The sequence below is a fragment of the Urocitellus parryii genome, chromosome 12, assembly GCF_045843805.1.
Source record: "Urocitellus parryii isolate mUroPar1 chromosome 12, mUroPar1.hap1, whole genome shotgun sequence".
NCBI lineage: Eukaryota > Metazoa > Chordata > Mammalia > Rodentia > Sciuridae > Urocitellus > Urocitellus parryii.
This window is the reverse complement of record NC_135542.1, coordinates 12,992,808-13,014,085: the sequence shown is the minus strand read 5'-3', so window position 1 is coordinate 13,014,085 and position 21,278 is coordinate 12,992,808. Positions and strand designations below refer to the sequence as shown.

Here is a 21,278-nt window from a genome sequence, read left to right as displayed (position 1 = left end):
GTGGTGGAGCACCCTGGGTTCAATCTCCAATACCAAAAAAAAAAAAAAGAATGCTAGCTGTTGGAAAGCTGGCTGACAAGATTTTATTGTATTTAAGATGGTAAAGAAATAAAGATGTATAAACAAACAAAATGGAATAAGTACCTCCAAAAAGGAAGTGAACGTCACATTCATAAAGGACAGGCTACTATAAAAGAACCTGTCAGAAACTTTGAAAAAGTTAAATGACTTTAAAAACACTTCTATTTTCATTTTCATTTATCTTACTAATAAAATATACAGTCTAAACCAATGAACCCACAATTTTGGCTAAGGCATCCTGTCCAAATCGAAACTGTTGAAGGGAGAGATACAGTAAGTACCAGCTTCAAAAAATAATGAACAATCAATATTCTAAAAAAATTAATTTAGAGTACCCTACATGTCTTGTTCGTCTTTATATATCTGGCACCTGCAGAATTACTGGCCTCAATAAATATTTCTTGAATTAATAAAGAAATGAAAAAAAGGGCTGGGGACGTGGCTCAAGCGGTAGCGCGCTCGCCTGGCATGCATGCGGCCCGGGTTCGATCCTCAGCACCACATACAAAGATGTTGTGTCTGCCGAAAACAGAAAAATAAATATTTTTAAAAATTCTCTCTCTCTCTCTCTCTCTCTCTCTCTCTCTCTCTCTAAAAAAAAAAAAAAGAAATGAAAAAGTGAGTGAGTCTGAACATGGTATTTTAAGAGTTTACACCTCCTCAGGAAGATAACGTGTTATTTTAAACGTTTAATAAAACAGAAAGATATAAAATTAAATCAAGATGAATATAAATGCTTATGGTAACAGACTAAACAATATGAGAAAAAAATGTGACCAAAAAAGAAAAGACAGGAAAATACTTAAGATTCTTACTATATCACGAGTGGACTAAGTCCGTTTTTCAAAGAACATTCACACAAAAATGAATTTCAATATTCATAAAGTAATCATCTTGTCACTTGTTTAAGATTTGTAAGGAGCAAAATCTGCACTCCAAAATCTACAAAGAGCTGGGTATAGAGGACACACCTTAGTCCCAGCTTCCTGGGAGGCCAAGGCAGGAAGATGGCAAGAGGCCAAGGCAGGAGGATGGCGGTAGCCCAAGAGTTCAAGATCAGCTCCGCAACACAGTGAGACCCCATTTTTTTAAAAAAATAAATTAAAACTACAAAGAAAAGGTTAACAATGTCAAAAAGGAGGGATAAAAGTAAGAAAGCAGTAAGTGGTCCAAACAGCTCTGGTTGCCCTGCCAAGTAAGAAAAAAAATCACAAATTATGTTTTGAGTACATTATAAAAAGAAGCAACTGAAGTGTTTCTATTATTCTGTGGAAAGTTTATATAAAAGGGACTGGCCCCTGACATCTTGGTAAAAAAAAAGTAGGACACACATAAGAACCACCTTCCTGGCAGCCTATGAGAGCTATTAATGTTGAAATAAGAGGAAAAGTCATCTCTCTACCTCCCAAGTTTTTAAAACAGAAAAATTACAAAGGTTTAAACATTTGCCTGCCTGAACTAGATTTCTCTTGATCTTTTTCTGCAATATTATTCTCATCTACAAAGAAAAGTGTCCAACTTCTTTCAACATGGCATCTGGCCAGTGTAAGCCCCAAGTGCACAGATAAAGAAAGAATTTTTTTCTTTGACCTGTCAGACTGCTCATGGTCAACATAACATGCCAAGTCACAATTCAGACCAGCGGGACAACCAGACTAAGAAGTAAGAAAATAAACATACCTCCTGTTCTTCCATTGCCAATCTGCACAGCAGGCTGAAGGCTTCCTTCGTTTTGCAATAAATGAGGCAAATGATAATAAATAGTTGGCACTTGAAGGGATTTTTTGCTTGTTAACTCTTTTAGTAGCTTTAGGGTATTACCTGAAACACAGAAGTATAATTAATTCACAGAACATCTTACCTTATAGAAGTTGCTGATTTTATAAAAACAGCAGTAAAAATTTATGAGAATTAGAACTAAAAAGGTTTTTCCTAATTTCATAGCTTGGTGGATGGATGAGTCTCCATTCAAAATGAGAAGGACACTTTCCCAACAAGAGTCAGGATACGGATGAATAGGTGGATGAAGCCAAGGCACAGGACCAGGACAGGTGGGATGCCGATTACCCACCTCTGCACTCAGTCAGACTCACTGAACAGACTCAGTGTGCCATAGACTTAGGAAAATGTAACAATGCCCAGTACCCTGACCACTGATAGATGACTTCCACCTTTGTTACACATTAACACTTTATCAAATTTTTATGTATTTTTTCTGAAAATAAAATCTTATTTCCATTATGCAAGACTTTCAAATTTTCATTAAAGTATAGTGTTAACCTTTAAACAAGGAAGTTGGCAGAAAGGACTTGTAGCCTCAACTCCATTAAAAAAATAAGACAAAACCAAAAACTCACAAAAGAAATGCCAATACAAATATGTGAAATTCAAGTTTAATCTTATGGGTAAAGAAACAATTACAAACTACAATATGTCATCTCTACCTATTAAATCAGTGGATTAAACAATAATATTAAAACAGCGTCAAAATCCCAGAAACATTCTGTCCTGTTATTCAGTAATTTCCCTTTAAAGAATTTAGCTTTTATGTAGTGTTCAACCAGAGAAAAATTGTGTTCTATATGTGTAATATGAATTGTAATGCATTCTGCCGTCATATATAACAAATTAAAATTTAAAAAATAAATTAAAAAAAGAATTTAGCTTTTATGTACTCAACAACTATTCAGTGGTTTTTTTAATATTTATTTTTTAGTTGTAGTTGGACACAACACCTTTATTTCACTTATTTACTTTTATGTGATGCTGAGGATTGAACCCAGGGTCTCGCACGTGTGAGGTGAGCATCCTACCGCTGAGCCCCAGCCCCAACCCTATTCAGTTGTTTTCTATCCAATTCCAGGAATGGTGCTAACGTATTTAAAAATCAACAGTCATCAAAGCATAGATCCTGTTTTTTAGAAAGTCATAATCTAATAAAAATAACTTAAGGGCTACCAGAAATGTGATCAACTGATAGTCAAAGATGTTCATCACAGAGTTATAAGCTGGGGGAAAACACCCAGGAAAAAAACATTTGATTAATTGTAGGAAAATGTTTAATATATTATGGTATTTGATCAGCTGGATATCTACAGCTACTAAAAATAGCATTTTTTAAGTATATTTCATGTTAATAAAAATGCTCACAATATACTCTCAAGAATAATAATTCAGAAGAAAAATATGCATAAAAAGATAAAGGAAATAAAAAGTTTATTTTTCATCTATACCATTCAATAATGGTAAGCACTACCGTGACTGACAAATTCATCATAAGGAGGGGAAGCAAGGAACATAAAATTTTGAAAAATAAGTTAAGGTGATAGATCTAAAGATGAAAGGAACTCACAGTTCTTTTTAGAATAGTAGAAGCTCAATGAGAAAGTATGTTAGTCTGCACAAATCTGGAGCCAAATGGTTATAAACACACATCAGTCTAATCATCAGAACAAGAGCAGGACACAGCAAAGACAACTGTGCTCATCTCCCCTGCCTCATGTCCTCAGAGAAGAACGGTCAGCTACTCCCAAAAGTGTCTGTTCCAAAAGCATGTATCTCCCTTGCTATAATTCAGATTTAAGACCACTAACTGCTCCAAATAGCTCAAAGATTCCTCCAGAAACCAGGCTAAACATTAGTCACAACCTGTATACTTGTAAAAACAAAAAGTTAAATTTGAATGTGTTTTCAAAGACGCAATATGTTCAATGAAGTTTATACAACTGATATTGAACTTAACAGTACTTTCTTAAAATCAAACTTAGCAATTAATACAAATTATTTTATCAGAATAAGAATGTTTTGGGTGCTGATTTCTCTCTCTGAAAGGGTGATGAAAGCTGGTGGATAGACGGCCCTACTCAACTTCTGAAACATACCTACAGAACACCTGAGAATACCATCTTTTTATAATATGAAAATATATATATATCTGTACCTGAAAATTTATTCAACGCATCCTTACTTCCATTTGTTTCGACCCCTACACTCCGGAACTGTTGGACAATGTTATTCAATTCAGAGGAGCGCTGGGAAATTCGATGTTCAGCTATTCGAAGACGTTCTTTTAAAGCAAGAAATTCTCGTTGATAAGCAACTAGTTTTTCTAGAGGCAAAAGCAAAAAAAATTTTAAAAGTCATCAGTATACTTCTAAACAAAAAATTCCAAACAGAATTGTAATAACAAAACTTCAATTAAAGTCAAGTTTGGGGGAAGAAAATATTTACTCACTGATACAGAACTGAAAATTAAAGAACTAAAGAAAATTAAAGAACTAAAGAAAATTAAAGAATTAAAGAACCCTGGCTTGCTAGCTAACATGGGAACTAATTTTGTGCTTTTATTATTTGTAACATTGTGAACACTCCCTACTTAAAATTCAGAAATTTAAAGATGGAGAAAGATAAAAGTCGTTAAATTTAACACTCCAAGTATAATACACCTTCTCAAAGGTATAAACAACTATAACGACCACATTTGTATCAACCAGATAGAGATGAGTTAAAAGCTAGTAATATGTATGAGATAATGGAGATACCGCATTTACAGCATAATCATTATTTTCCATACTTCCTATCCTGCCAAGATTTCCCTAGGCCAGACTTTGGTCAAATTCCGCATTCCTAAAAACCTCAATGAGCTACATGTACAATGAATCCAGTTTAAAGTAATTCATTTTAATAATTTGAGAGAATCAGAGATCAAAAAATACAGCTGGTCAAGGCTGGGGCTGGGGCTCAGTGGTACAGCGCTTGCCTAGCATATGCAAGGCACATAAAAATAAATAAATAAAATAAAGGTATAAAAAAAATCACATCAACCTTTAAAAAAAAAAAGAAATTTAGCTGGTCTGGGAAATAAAGTGGGTGTAAGGAGGATAAACAGTGAGCATGAACAGGAGAACCCTGGGACAAAGCACACAGCAGGGAGAGGCGAGGACAGGACTGGACACGTGAGCCAACAGGAAGGTGGAAGGGACCGCCATTCCCATCACCAGTGGCACACACAGTGGTTAAGGCCTGGGTGTGGTAGCTCCACCCCCTCCTCAAATCAGGAGCAATCAGAACAAAGGTTTTCAACTTCTCTATCAGCTAGACAGATCAAAGTCACTACTGTGACACCAAAACACGTCTTAGAAAGGCTGTTTTCTATTTAACATTATAATCTTTGCCTTATGCACAGATAAACTCAGGAAGAAACAGACTTACTGAATCCTCGTTTGTAAACTGGTCTTAGAAGCTGTCCCACATGCTATTCCCCATGGGACTTAAGCAGTACCTAGATACTGGCCTCTAACACCACTTGCCAATATAAAGAAGTAGAATTCTTTGGAGAAGTAACTTTAATTAAGATAAACCTAGAACATTCTTACATCAGCAGGAAGGAAAGTATCAAAAGAAAAAATGACTGGACACATCAAAAGGGCACAAGAGGGCTGGGGTTGTGGCTCAGAGGTACAGCCCTCACCTAGCATGCATGAGGCACTGGGTTTGATCCTCAGCACCACATAAAGTAAAATAAAGACATTGTGTCCACCTATAACTAAAAAATAAATATTAAAAAAGGGGGGGCACAGGAGATGCAGGGTGCCGTGGCTCACACCTGTAATCCCAGCAGCTTGGGAGGCTGAGGAAGAAGGATCAAGAGTTCAAAGACAGCCTTAGCAAAAGCAAGGCGCTAAGCAACTCAGTGAGACCCTATTTCTAAATAAAACACAAAATAGGGCTGGGGACGTGGCTTAGTGGTCGAGTGCCCTTGAGTTCAATCCTCTGTACCAAGAAAAGAGAAAAAAGGGGGGGCACAGGAGGTGACTTGAGAGGCCCCCACTGGCCAGACAGGAGACAGTGATGGTGGTAACAGACTGTAACCTACTAAGTAAGAATCCCTGAGTCTATACCAACATGAAGAAATAAAGATCAACAGATGAGGGGAAAGCGTTTCTGACTGTATGAAACCAACTAATACGTGTAGAAGGAACAGCGATCAGTGGAAAATCTCCATTTTGCAACCACAATAGCAACTGACACAGGCCAGATTGAAAAGGGGATGAATAACCAGCAGGTGAGTCTCATGAGGAAACAATACGTAGATCATCTCAAGTATGCCCTGCAAAGCACTATTTTATAAAAGGAAAGACTTTTTTTTTTGAACAATAGGGAAATATGGAATACGTCATCTTAATGGAGTGATCAAAACTCACATCAGCAATAACAGGACAGAGGTCAGGTGCCCCCTGAAGTGATGCTTGGGGAACCCAGCTCATTATGTGGCAGTCCTGCCAAAAAATGCACAATCTGAATCTAATCTCTAAGATACTACAGACACAGCAAAGTGTGACGTAGCAAACACATCACCTGCACTTGAAACACTGTCAACGTCATCAAAGATAAAGGTTAAGAAACTGCCCAAGAGAACACAGACAATGAAATGCACAGAACAGTCCTGGACTGGATCCTAGACCAGGAAAAATATGTATGAAGACACTGTCGGGAAAACACACGCACACACTCTAGACCAGAGAAATCAAAATACTTGTGGACATCAAATTTCCTGAACTTGAAACGGTACTGGTAATATAAGAGAATGTCCTTGTTCTTATCACTAAAGTAATAGCAATAAACACCGACGTGTTTAGGGGTGAAAAGAAACATGATTTCAGCAATTCACTTTCAAAGAATTCCAGAAAAAAAAAGTATCTCTACAGTGAGAAAAGTAACAGAGATAACAGGTGAAACATGCAGAGAAGTTATTTATACTATCCTTAAACTTGTCATTCCTCCTTCTATTTTAATGAAAAGTTTTCAAAGCAAGCAGGAGGACTGGGTGTCAGAATGATTAGGTCTTTGAGCAGCTCTGGGGTGACAGGGAGGGATACAGGTCTGAGGACAATCTCTATCTGGACACATTTTCTTGGTATATTGAAATCAGCCTCACAGAGAGGCCAGTTTCACCAAGTGGGAAGACAAACCAATTTGTAGAAAAAGATCTCTACCCCTAATTCCAAAAACTCCCCTGCGTGGAGCAGAACTGGACCCTCTTTTGGTAGATTATTTGAGAGAGGATACCTTGGGCCCATGAACCCAAGCGATCATTGGACCATGGGACCAGGCCATGAGCCTGCTGATCCAGATGCTGTTTTTAGCTCAAAGTCTACAGCTATGAGAAAACTCCATCTTTTGTTTCTACTCCATTCTTCCATATTCAGAGAGTATTCCACAAAATCAGGGCATGTTCATACTCCATCTAGAGAGCCAACTCAGCTTTCTAGAACTTTCTAGACATTTCTTAGAATTTTCTCCACCCTTCTTTCCCATAATACTACATAGTTCTTGAGTTTATTTCAAATTTTAATAGACAAAAATATCTCCAAATTAATATGTTTGACAAGTCCCTATTTTCAACATTAATTGCAAGATTCCTATATTTGCTTTTCTTTGAATAATCTCAATTGGTTTATGTAGGGGGACATGGCAGGAAACTAAGAGACTCTTGCTTACCTCGTACTGGGAAGCACTCAGTTTTGCTTACTGTTTCTTCTTTAGTATAAATGCAATGTTTTGTTTTGCTTGCAGTACAGCAGAATTGAAGCCAGTGGTGCTCTACCACTGAGCCCTACCCAACCCTTTTCATTTTGTATTTGGAGACAGAGCCTCACTAAGTTGCCCTCAGTCCTGAGATCCTCCTGCCTCAGCCTCCTGAGTAGCTGACCTTATAGATGTGTGCCATCACGCTTTTAATAGTAGAAAATCATGTATCTAAATCAGATGACAAAAGTTAACAATCATGTTTTGTGAACCTAAGGTTTTGAAACATACAAACATTCTAAAACAGGGGCAAACATGTAATTTTATATGGTTCAACAGTTTAATTAATAGCCTTGGACTCAATTTTTAAAAAAAACTGGTCAACAGTATAGATGAATAATTAACAAACACTATTAACAAGTACTTTTTCAAGCAGTACCTTAGCAGCAAGATAGAGGAACACTACTGGAGTCTATGCACCATCATAAAAATTACCAAAAATTAAATCCACTTTTAATTCTTAAAATTTTAGGGTTTATTAAATAATAAAATTCTTCTACTGCAAAGAATGTTGATAAGCCATCTGGTTCATCCCTCTGTCCCTTTAATATTGCACAGAACTCCTTCACACAGAGAAAGTTTTTTAAAAAAATAGGATTGAGAAACTCCTTCAGTAATAAGATTCCAAAATTTAACAAGCTTTACTTTTCAGAAAGAAACTGCCTTTGGAAAACATTTTATTTCACTCTTTAAAAAATTTTCATATTCATCATTCTTATACAACCAATTTAAAATAGAAAAGAGAGCCTGGATGAAATGGTGGGCAATTTCCTACTTGGAAACCTCTAAAACAAAGAAAAAATAATAATAATAATAAAAGAAACAGATTCAGGAGGTGTTAAGGAGGACTAAAGCCTGGAAAGGCCAGAGATAGAGAACACAGGTCCCAAGGAAATGGGCCAAAAGAACAGAACTTGAACTGGCGATGCTAACAGAATGAAACTGGAACCAAATTTTGGCTCTTTTAATTTTTTATTTGTTCTACTTAGTTGTACAGGAGAGAGAATGCATTTCAATTCATCGTACACAAATGGAGGGCAACATAACAACCACAGAGCAATGCCTCACATGCCTCTCACATGCAAGCCACCTGGACGGGCTGGATGAGGCACTGAATTCTGGACTCTACCTCCTGGAAACCAATTGAGGAGGTGAGAGGTGGGGCCTGAGAATGTCAAACTGGCTCCTGGTGATGCTGATGTGCCCAAGGACACCCCCCTCCCCACCCCGCTGTGAAGCTCAGAGGTGCCAATACTATCCTGGAGTCACTCTGAAGTGGCCTAGAAATTCACGCTGCCCTCTCCCAGCTCCTCCTCCATCCTTCCCTCTGGCCCACGTGTTAGAGAGATCCCAGAGGCAGGGTGAGGGAGTAGGCATTAAAACCACTAGGACCATAATTTACAAGATTATATTTGGGGAAGAAATGGTCTCAAAGCATCGGTGGACACACATTTCAAAGGTCTCTCTAAGAGTTATGTGGACTTGTCAACGTCATGCCCTATTTCTAAGAGTATACCAGGCAGGATACACCACATAAGCATGGATTCTGAAAAGACCCTTTTAAGCTCAAAAGGGAAAATGGGGCTGAGCTAAACAGAACCATATACTTTACTTAAATTAAAACACAGAATATAATTCATCTGTTCCCTTCCATGAGGTTTCATTGTACTTGCAAAATAAGATCCTAATTAGTGAATGCTAACATTGAAAAGTTTTCTGGAACACATCCCCTATTTCTGAGTTATCCCCCAAGTAATCTAATCATTAACAGTGTAATTCTTCCAGGTACATGTTCAATAAGTTGAAATCCATCCAGTGACCTTATGAAGCCCAACATCTCAAGACCAGTCGGACAATGCTGCACATGCCTACAAGATGCACTTCCTCAGAAAGACGTTCTTAATCTGAATGCAGTCATTTTCTTTGATTTCCCTGGAGTGGGGGGAAGGCTCTTTTCAGTAATCTTATCATAAAGTCCCAAATTTCATTATCATAGTGAAACGAGGGTGGAGGGGGAACAAGTTGTGTAACTTCAATAACACATATTTACGTATGTATACTTGGCTATATGTTCAAAATAGTACTTTTAAAAATACTGACAATGATCTTATTCAACAACCTTAGGGGCTTGGAATAAACATTATCGGATGGTCATAAATCCTTTTTCTTAGGCACTTAAATTTGCTGGCAGCCATTGTTTCAGCAAGTGTTGTTTCATTCTCCAAGGAAAATAAAACACATCTTGTACTCTGAGGATCTAATGCCATACGTTTTCCTGTGAAGAAGTCATCGAGACAGCCCTTGCTTTCTGTTGGAGCCATCCGGGTGTCAAAAGCAAAGCCCTAGGACTGGCCAGCCCTCCACCAGGGAAGGACCTCCCCACAGCGCTGCTGCTCCTCCTGCCTTCCACCTGGATCCGGTTACACACCTAGGACTCAGTTCATGTTCTTCCTCCCTCTCCTCACCTCGTGTTACTGTTCTTTCATTTCCACACTTCCCTTCCAATATCCTTCTGCAATATCATTTTCAAATCCTCCTCCCGTGTTTCTTTTCTGGACTTTTCTTTTTTGATCACAAACTTTGCTTCTCTCACCTCTTTCTTTTTATTTCTACTCCCCGCCCGCATGCTCCCACAATATCCTGTCTCCTGTTTTGTTTCAAATGGCTGAGGACGCTCTTTTCCAACTGGGTGATTGAAACAGTCCACTTGGCTGCCCCCCTCCAGACCCCAATTCCCCTGGACACCACCTCTAATACCAACTAGCGCTTTGGGGCCGATGGCCTCCACTTCAACAGGGGAATTCAACAGATACTGCTGTCTTAGGAAAGGAACCTTGTGAGCCTGAAGATGCCCCAGACTGAAAAAGAAAAGTAAACGCGGGTCCACAGAGGGGAGTGAGAACACTGGGCTGCAGCCCGGTCCTGGGCTCGGCTGGCTCATCACATGCAGGAGGCAAGCACGGCCACGTTAATGTGTCCAGGTGAGGACACAGGTATCAAGACAGCTCCCTATTCCCACTCCTTGGTGACCCCAGTGTGCCAGTCTCTACTGCACCCACACTTAGCTCTTCAGGTTCTATTTTGAAATCTTCTATTTTTAAGGTTCATGAGTTTTAGTCTTTCTTAGAGGTCTTCCAAAGAATAAAGAGAACATGTTTTTCTTTTTAAAGAGTAAAACTCAGTTTATCTTTCAAGTACCATTTGAGTCCATGAGACTGTTTTATAAATCTAAGATATTCCAACAAACAGATTCTAAGATGACCCAGTGATCCTCGTCCCTTCAGTCTCACAGCCCAACATGAACCCCACCCTCGGTGTGCCCAGGAGCTACGGCTAGCTCCTCTAACTGACAGAATATAGCAAAGGGGGTGGATGCTACCTCTGGGATGGTTTCATTATATGGAACTCTGTCTTGCCAGCAGACATTCTCCCTAGATAGAGATTCTCACCCAAAGTAGCAAACGGCTGTACTGGAAGGCCCATGTGACAGAGGCTCAGAGCTCCTTCCAGCCAAGAGCCACAAAAAGCTGGGTTCTCAGTCCTACTGTGACAAGAAGATGGATTCAACCAACAATCTGGATGAGTTTGGAAGTGAATTCTTCAGCAGAGGACCTAGACAAGCCATGCCTAGATTCCTATCCCATGGAAACTACGAGGTCTTGGTACATGTCATTTTTTTTAAATATTTTTTTTAGTTGTAGTTGGACACAATACCTTTATTTCACTTTTTTATTTTTATGTGGTGCTGAGGATGGAACCCAGGGCCTCGCACGTGCAAGACGAGCGCTCTACCGCTGAGCCACAACCCCAGCCTAACATGTCATTTTTAAGTCACTAGAGTTGTGCTAATTTATTATGCACCAAAAGGTAACTAATACAGATATATTATGGGATCTCAATAATGCTTTTTCCCTCTATTTTAAAACTTTTTGGAATTTCATTGTCCTAATAATTATTTCATAACTAATTATTCCTAATCATGCTAATGAAATAAAATGCAAGATTGGTACACTTACCTAGAAAGATGTTGTAAAAGAACTTGGTAACTTTGTAGTCTTTTGTGATCTTCACTGAAAACAACTGAGATTTTAGGATTTTCCCTTTTATACCCATGGTGGCAAAGAGAAGGAAAGTAATAGAGGAAGACATTTCACAAGTTTTTTGGACAAATCAGAAAATGAATGCAGAAAGGCAGGTACTATCACTGTAGTCTCTAGTCACTTTGGTGAAATTAACTTTTAAAAGCACATCTCAAGACTATGAGTCCTCAGAAGACAATATGCTAGAAGAATTTTGTTCAAGATCCAGACTTCTATTTCCACACCTCTCTATTCTTTTTGCTAAGTAAAATAAAAACCCAGATGTTACATAGTAAACCAACATAAAAAGACAAAGGCAGAAGGCTGAAGGGAGGAGTTGAATTCTTGGGATGCAGAGAAAAAAAACAGCATTCACTTCCCCGAGTTTCTTTTTGCCTTACAGATCCTAGACAAGGTGCTAGAGACACCAGCAGCCTGGAACCAACAGCCACACATGAAGAAGTACCAGAAAAGCCTGATCTCTACAGCTGAAGGACTCAGGAAGGGGCAACCAAGTAAGACAGAAAACTTCTAGATGACTACTACTCTATACCAGCCACACACCATGAAGCAGCAGCCCTGGACCTATCTCCACCCCACTAGCAATGGCCAAGAAGGGAGCCTAGATCCTCACCCTTGCCAGGTAACATCGCCCTCAACACACACACTCTTCCTAGGATGGTATCAGAAAAGTCTGAGTGAGGAGCTGGGGCTTTCACTACTCTCTGGCACCATGAGATGTCAGAGGAGGCTGCATGGGAAGCAGTAACAGGGCACCGCTCTCTGTACCAGCCAGCACAATGTCAGCAGGGACCATGCAGGAATTGGCCTCTTGCCCTGCACAGGATTGACAGGGATCCCTCCCTGCTGTGTATCAAGGGAGGCCATGTGAGGATCCTAGACGTCCATCCCATCCTCACCATCCTCATCCCATCCGCATTAGCTGTAATGCAGTGGCATACCTCCCCACATTAGCCACCTAGAATGGTGACAGAAAAGACCTGCTAAGACAGATAAGCTAAATAATATCCAGTTTTATAAGACCCCAAATGCCTTGAATAAAACTAAAATCACTTATAAGACTAAGAACAGGAAAACCTCAAGTCAAATGAGAAAAAAAAAATATATCAACAGATACCCACATCAGGACAACTCAGATGTTGAAATCATCTAGTAAGAATCTTTTTTTTGTTTTGTTTTGTTTTAAGGGCCAGCCTTGCACATGCTAGGCAAACTCAGCCTTGCACATGCTAGGCAAAAGCTCTGCCACTGAACTAAATCCCCAGACCTTCTATAAGAATCTTAAAGCAACTATCATAAAAATGCTTCAACAGGTAAGTATCTAAAAACTAGAAACCCCAGGCAAAGAAAGAAAAGACACAAAGAAACAAATGAACATTTTAGAACAGAAACCACACTGAAACAAACACCCCTTAATGGACAGGCCCAAGAGCAGATAGGACAGAGGAAAGAATTAATGAACCTGAAGGAAGACAATGGGAATTAATCTAAAGAACAGAAAATAGGTTGAGGGAGAAAAATAACAGGGCCTCAGGGATCTTTAGAAATATAAAATGGTTTGAGACCTAACATTCCCACCATCAGCATCCCAGAATGAAAGGAGAAAGAGGGCAGGGTAGAGAAAATATTGGAAGAAATGATGGCCAGTATTTCCCAAAATGGACAAAAGACATAAACCCACATAAAGGTTCAAGAAGCCAAGCAAACCCCAAACAGGAAAAACTCAAACCCATGCCAAGAAATGCCATAACTGAACTTAAAAAAAAAAAAACAAAAAAAAAAAACTAGGTACAAAGAGAAAATTTTGAAAGCAATCCAACAGAAATGACACATTACCTACCCAGAAAAAATAAATAAATTGAATGACAGCAGATTTCTCATCAGAAACCATGGAAACCAAAGGAAATGACATAATATTTTTCAAGTATTAAAGAAAAAAAACCCTCAAATTCCATATATGGCAAAATTATCCTTAAGGAACAAAAGGAAAAATCAAGAAATCCTCATAAGGAGGAAACCTGTCAACAGCAAACCTATCCAAAACAAATGACTAAAAAAGTCCTTAAACAGAAAGGGAATGACAAAAGGAAGAATCTCAGAACATCAAAAGGGAAGAAAGAACTGAAAGAGGAAGAAAAAAAAAAAGACCACAGAAATGTCCTTTTCCTCTAGAGTTTTCCAAATTATATTTGATGGTTGAAGCAAAAAAGTATATCATTGTCTGGTGTGGTTCTCAGTGTAGAAGAAATACTTCAAACAATTATATCACAAATTAAGGGAAGAAGAGGAGGCTTTTAAAGGCCAGGCTTCTGTACTTCACTTTAATAAATGCTGACACCAGTAGACTATTATACACACACACACTAGTAATATATCTCAACAGAGGATATACTCAAAAACCCTACAGATAAATTAAGTGGAATCTGTATGAGCATGCGTGAGGTACTGGGATCAAACCCAGGGGCACTCTACCATTGAGCTACATCCCCAGTCAACTCATCCATTTGTCCATTCGTCAATCATTCATACATTTTTAGAGACAGGGTCTCACTAAGCTGCCCAGGCTGTCCTTGAACTTGCAATCCTCCAGTCTCTGCCTCTCAAGTCATTGGGATTTCAGGCATGCACCACCCCTGACAGCTCAAAATGGAATTTTTAAAATATTCAAATAACTTTCAAAGTGTCAGGAAAAAGAAAAAACAGAGCACAATGGGTTAAAAAAAATGTAGATTAATTAAATCTACAATATCACTAATCACAAGAAATAAACGGTCTACAACAATTAAAAGAGAGAAAGTTAGAGCTGATATAAAGACATGACACAGCTGGGTGTGGTGGTGCACACCTGTGGTCCCAATTATTCAGGAAGCTGAGACAGGAGAGTCCCTGGAGCCCAGGAGTTCAAGGCCAGCCAATACAATGTAGCAAGATGCTGTCTGAAGGAAAGAATACTTACATATATGATCCAATTATACACCATAGACACCATCTAAAAGAATGATACACACACAATGGAATCCTACTCAGCAACAGAAAAGAACAAATTAGTGAAAACTCCAACAGTGTGGATGGATCTCAAGGGCAGCATGCTGAGTGAAAAATGTCCATCTCTCACACACTATAGGGTTCCATCAATAAGACATTTCCAATATGACAAAATCATAGCTGTGCACAACAACAGATCAGTGGTTACCTGGAGTTAGGGGTGGCAGGTGGGGTGTGACTGTGACAAAGGAGCAGAGGGGAAATGGCTGTGGTGTAGTAATGGTTGTCTGGTGCTGGTTACAAAGATCTACACATGTGAAAAAAATGGCGTAGCACCATCCACACCAGTAACACCCATGTTGGTTTCCTGATTTTGAGGCTGCACATTGCACCTAACTTATCACAAGAAGTAGCCATCGGGGGGAATTGGGAGAAGGTTGCAGGGTCTTTCTGTACTACCCTGCAGCTTCCTATAATTCTGTAATTCTTTTCAAATAACGAGGTGGTGGGGAAGCCAAACAAAAAAGAATCAATGAACTAATAATAATATTTAAAGGGAAAAGAAAATATGATATTTTCATCATCCATCAACTAGAAGGGCCTCATCACACTGTGTATCATAAGGACCCAGAACATCCTGTGTGGCTAGAGGGACTTGCAATGGTATTCTTTCATCCACAACAAGATTTACTGGGTAGGCTCAGGAGCAGACAAATCATAAGCCTAAACAAAACTAATGTTTTGGCTGGGTACGGTGGTGCACGCCTGTAATCCCAGCGGCTCAGGAGGCTAAGGCAGGAGGATTGTGAGTTCAAAGTTAGCTTCAGCAATGGCAAGGCGTTAAGCAACTCAGTGAGACCCTTTCTCTAAATAAAATACAAAATAGGGCTGGGGATGTGGCTCAGTGGCCAAGTGCCCCTGAATTCAATCCCTGGTACAAAAAAAAAAATTAATGTTTTGTGTTTTGGAGACACAAGTGCAGAAGAACTAAAAGTAATGGTGAGCTATTAGATGTACCAGAACCTATTAGAGATGTAGCAGTTGAAATGTGGAATTACAATGTACAAGTAGGATGTGTTCCAGGTTCCCACATGACAGTTAATAAGCAGTTTGCTCTAGTCAAAAGACACTGTCCATTTCAGTTTTGACTAAACTAGAAATACGTGCAATAAAATTTTGGCTTTGTGATGTTTAAGTTCTTATAAATTACAATGTAAAGTTGTTTGTCACTACCTCTTTATCCTATTTATTATTTGTAAAATTACTTATAAGAATAAAATAGGTCAACTAGACCCAGATAGTAAATACCTTTACTTAACACATACCAAAATTCCAGACTCCAAGAAAGCAAGCAGTGGCTCAGATAAACCACACAGCTTGCAGGAATAGTACAGGCACAAGGAGCGGGTCAGATCACATACAGCAAGTTTCACATCAGTGTCAGCAAACAGCCAAGTTCCCAGATACCAGCCAATGGCCAACCTTGCAGGCAGGTATTTCTGATGACAAGCAGTCTCTGATCTGCATGCTAACTCTTTTCTGTATAGCAGTAATCGTATTTTAGCATTTCTTCTTTGCTTCCCACTGAATGTTCTCATATTGCCTTGCAGTAGGGCCAAGCAAATGGTAGCAAGGGGTCAGCTAAGGCAAATCACCTTACATTTTGAGAGTCATTAAAAATTCATCAAAAATGTTCATGAAACCAATCACAGCATTATTTATAAAGGTAAGTTAATTATGATAATTATATAATGGAATATTATGGAACTGCTAAAACTCATGACATGGGAAAAACATTTGTGACAAGATAAGCAAGAAGTAGCATACATATGCACAGCCTGGTGTCTTATTCTCTAAGGAGATAACAGTTCTCACACTTTTGGACTCAGATTCCCTTTATACCCTTCTAAATTAGTGGACCCCAAAGTCCTTTTGTTTATGTGAATTATATTTATCAACATTTATCATGTTAGAAATATCAATAGACTTGCAAAATATTTATTTAAATAAAAAATCATTTTAAAATCAATTACATAAGTAGCACGGTGTGAAAACTATTTTCTAAAAAAAATTTTCAGTGAAAAAAGTAACACTTGCTCAACTCTTTTTAATGTGTGGCTTAATAGGAAAGAGTTGAATTCTCATATCTGCTTCTGCTATTTTTTATAATATTGAAAAAGGCAAATAACCAAATAACATCTTAGTATTATCATGAAAATAGTCTTGACTTTATAAACCTCCTAGAAGAGTCCAGAGAACCCCACAGGTCCTTTTACGTTGTTTTGTGCTTTGTTATGTTTTGGGGTGTGGTTCAAGGGGGTTGTGTGCTTCTGGTTTTTTTGGTTCTGGGGCTTGAACCCAGGGACCACATCCTTAGCCCTTTTTATTTTTTGAGACAAGGTCTCACAAAGTTGTGCAGGCTGACCTTGAACTTTCGATCCTCCTGCCTCAGCCACCCAAGTAGCTGGGCTTACAGGTGTGTGTCACCACGTCCAGCAAGATATACTTTGAGGACTGTTAGTCCAGAAAAATGAAAAACAAAATACCAAAAATGAGCCAGGTTTGAGGCTCTGGGTTTAATCCCCAGTACTGAAAAAAAAAAACAAAAACAACCCACATTGATTTGCTATGAGATTCAGTTTCAGTTCATTAGCACTTTACACTTCCATGCACTTTAGATCTATTAAAAAAGACTGATCAACTGTCTCTTTCTTATGCTATGCTTACCCACTGGTTAAGAGTACAATACACCTTTATCCACATATTTCATCAGACAATCTCCAAAATCTGATTGGCAGTCTTTCTAAAGTAGCACCAAAAAAATTAGTTAGCTAATGTTCTGTAATAACCCAATGTTCTCAATTTAGTCTCTTCTAATATGTCAGCCATGAATAATTTCCTTTCAGAGTTAAGAATACATCAAGCCTAGATTCCAGACAACCTCTGAGCATAGCACATGCTTAAGAAGCTTTCCAACCTGGAAAAATTAGATTAGGTGACTGTTTTAGGGAATGGAAGCTAGCCAACTAAGCTGCACGTGAGTCCAAATTCAAGGACTCTACAACTGTCAACTTTAATACATAAACAAGAAAGATTTCTGGCCAACTTGGAAAAGGTAAGATCTATCTGCTAGCCCCTCTTTAGGTATTGTCTTAAAATTAGGCCCTTATTTAATAATACCACTGACAGTAGTGACTTTTTTTTTTTTTTTTTAAGTCCACATGGAAAAGAGTTTTGCCATGCCACAATCTACAGCTTGGGGAATTCTAGGTGTAACTGACTGGCTGAATACCAGAATCACTGGGTTGGGGGGGTGGACGACATTCGAAAACTGCCCAGGGGACTTCTAACTTCTGGCATAAGAGAGGAGGCCCACAAAACCTCTCCCCAAAAGGCAACTATAAAGCTTGACAAGTCCAAAACCAAACATTCTGGTACTCTGAAAATCAACCAAGGGCATTCAACAGACTGAAATTATTTATTCATAAAAACTACTGAACTTCCGGTAAGAACAGCACAAAGTCTGACTGTCTTGCCAGGACTGCCCTCATCCCTCCCCATCTGTGGTCACTTCAGAAGGTCAGCAGGGTGGGGCAGGACTTGAAAATCAGCAGCTTCACTATGCTGCCAGAGGGGACTCATCTGACTCAGGGGTGTTGCCAGTCCAAGTGGCAATCTCAGAGGCAAGTGCAAAGAAGGGCCAGCGCTCTGCTAGCCTGAGGCTAGTGTTCTATTTGGGGCTACTGCTCTATTTGAGGCGAGCAAGGGGCTGGCACACCAGCCAGACACTCAGCAGGCATTTCCAGGAAGTAAAACAGTTGTCAGGAGTTCACAGAGCTCTTGAGATCCCAGGTGGACAGCAGGATACATGCATTCACAGCAGACCCACCCAGACCTGGCCACATAAATCCCGCACAGAGAACAGAGGAAGCCAAAGGAAATTCAAGGTGGGGCAGATGTGAAACAGCACGGAGTGGGGCTGTGGCCCAGCACACATCTCTATCCGCAGAGAACGGAGCATTCCAGGCTTCTAGGGTTTCTGTCCAACCTCCACCCGGCCTCTTTTTTGACACAGGGTCTCACAAAGTTGTCCAAGCTGACCTTGAACTTGCTGTGCAGGCACCAGGGCAGCCCCTCTAGGAAACCAGGCTTAACAACAAAAACAAATCAAAACCAAAGGGCAGAGATAAATCGGACACTGTAGATGAGACAGACCTTGGCGATTTAGCTCATTCCAGTTCTAAATAATGAGCTAACAAAACCACCACCACCACATTCTTCAGGGGCACAAAGAAGAAACCCAGTGCCACAGCAATGTATTACCTAAAATACAGAGTAGTCAACAAAACTTTACAAGATAGACTGAGAAAAAAGAACTGTGATCTCTACTCAGGGGGGAGATAAGCAGCAGTCAATAGAAACAGTCTCTGCGTGTTCCCAGATGCCACAGTTAGCAGAAGACGACTTCAGAACAGCTACTATAAATATGTTAGAAGAACCAAATAAAACCATGTTTAAAGAACATGGAAACAAGAAGAGTGTGATCAAACTGACTCAAAGAACAAGGAAAATAAAGAGACAGCAAATGTAAAACAAAATGGAAATTCTGGCAGAGATGCTCAACTGCAGATTTCAGATGTCAGAAGAGCGGGAGAGTCAATGACCTGGAAGTTAGATTAATACAAAGTATCCAATCCAAAGAACAGAAAGGAATGAAAGAACAAAGAAAACTGAACAGAACCCCTCACAGTGTATGATGTCAAGTGTATCCAGAGAAGAGAGAAAAACAGTACAAATAAAATATGAAGAAAGTAATGGCTTGCCATAACATAGGAATAGAGGCAGCTCCTTAACTTGATAAAGAATATCTACAAATGACAGTTATTACTCTTTTTTAAATTTTTTTAAATTTTTTTTTCATTTTTTTTTTAAGTGTAGATGGACACAACACAATGCCTTTATTTTTATGTGGTGCTGAGGATCGAACCCGGGTCCAGCCTGTGCTAGGTGAGCGCTCTACCACTGAGCCACAATCCCAGCCCCAGTTATTACTCTTGTTGATAAGAAATTAGACGCTTTTCCACTAAGGTCAGAACAAGGCAAGCCAATCTCCTCTCCTATTTAATACCGTACTGGAAGTTCTGGTTAACGCAAAAAAAAAAAAAAAAAAAAAAAAAAACAAGAAAAGGAAATAAAAGGTGTACAGATTGAAAAGAGGAAAGAAAACTGTGCATATTTGTCTTAATGTCCCGAAGAATCAACAAGAAGAAAACCCACCTAGAACTAATAAGCAATATTAGTTGCAAGGTTGTAGGACAGAAGGTTAAAATACAAAAATCAATCACTTTCTATTATACCAACAAAGAACAAATGGCATCTAAAGCTAAAAACAGTATCACTTAACACTAGCACAAAAAAGGTATAAGTCTAACAAATAAGTACAGAAAACATCAAAACTTGCTGGAAGAAAGACCTAAATACACAGATATTTCATGGCATTAGTTTTCCCCCGCTTAATCTATGGATTTTTGTTAATGATAAAACTGAAAGTTAATCCTTTATGAAAATCTTTCCACAGAGAAAAACATAGGCTTTTTGCCTAACTAGATAAAACCCACATGAAACTTTAAAAAGATGCATTAAAGGCATTTGACGTAATCCAACACTCATTCATGACAAACTAGGAACTTCCTAGTTCCATGCTGGCAAATTCCTCAACATGATAAAGGGTATCTATATTTTTAAAACAATCTAAAATTCACATCGAATTTAATGGAAACAAGGCAAGGATGTCCACTCTTGTCACTTCTATTCGACATTATGTACTAGAGTTTCTAGTCAATACAAAAAAGACAAAAGAGAAGGATATAAATTAATTCTTTTTTTTACAGTTTCTAAAGCTGGGGATGTAGCTCAGTGGTAGAGCATTTGCCTAGAACACAGAAAGCCTGGGTTTAATTGCCAGCACTGCAAAACAGAACAAAAGTTCATGAAGCGCAGGAAGAGGTCATATACAAAGAATACAGGACTCATCTAGATAGCCATCAGAAGACAAGAGCTGCCAGAACACACGGAAGGCACGTCTGAAAATTTCAGAGGAAACACATTCAGCCTAAAATTCTTTACCCAACAACCAAGTGTGAATTTAGGAGTATAAAAGAATTTATTTATTTATTCATTCATTCATTCATTCATTCATTCTCTCTCTCTCTCTCTCTCTCTCTCTCTCTCTCTCTCTCTCACACACACACACACACACACACACATACACATACACATACACACATACACACACACACACACACACACACACACAGAAGGGTGAAGGGTGGTCCCAGAGGCCAAGAACCCCTCCAGTGCAGGCCCTAGGACAGAGCTTCAGGAGGAAACACTGGAAAGAAAACAAACCTGATGTTATCTGGTACACTAGGGCACTGGAAAGAACTGATAGGTGAGGTATCTTAAGAATCCACTCGGGGGAGGAGGAAAACCCATAACCATACAAAGGAAGGAAGAGACGGCCAT

At 39.0% G+C, this 21,278-nt stretch overlaps 1 protein-coding gene across 1 annotated transcript in view; it reads right to left on the bottom strand.

Annotated features, from left to right (window-relative positions):
* LOC144249846 (alpha-1,3-mannosyl-glycoprotein 4-beta-N-acetylglucosaminyltransferase A-like) overlaps positions 1-21,278 on the bottom strand; it is a 69,301-nt gene that overhangs the window by 27,000 nt on the left and 21,023 nt on the right. Inside the window, exons 3-4 of the mRNA XM_077792044.1 lie at positions 4,022-4,189; positions 1,762-1,902 (exon numbers count right to left, since the gene is read on the bottom strand). Of these exons, the coding sequence (XP_077648170.1) occupies positions 1,762-1,902; positions 4,022-4,189 (309 nt within the window). The remainder of the gene's footprint in view (positions 1-1,761; positions 1,903-4,021; positions 4,190-21,278) is intronic.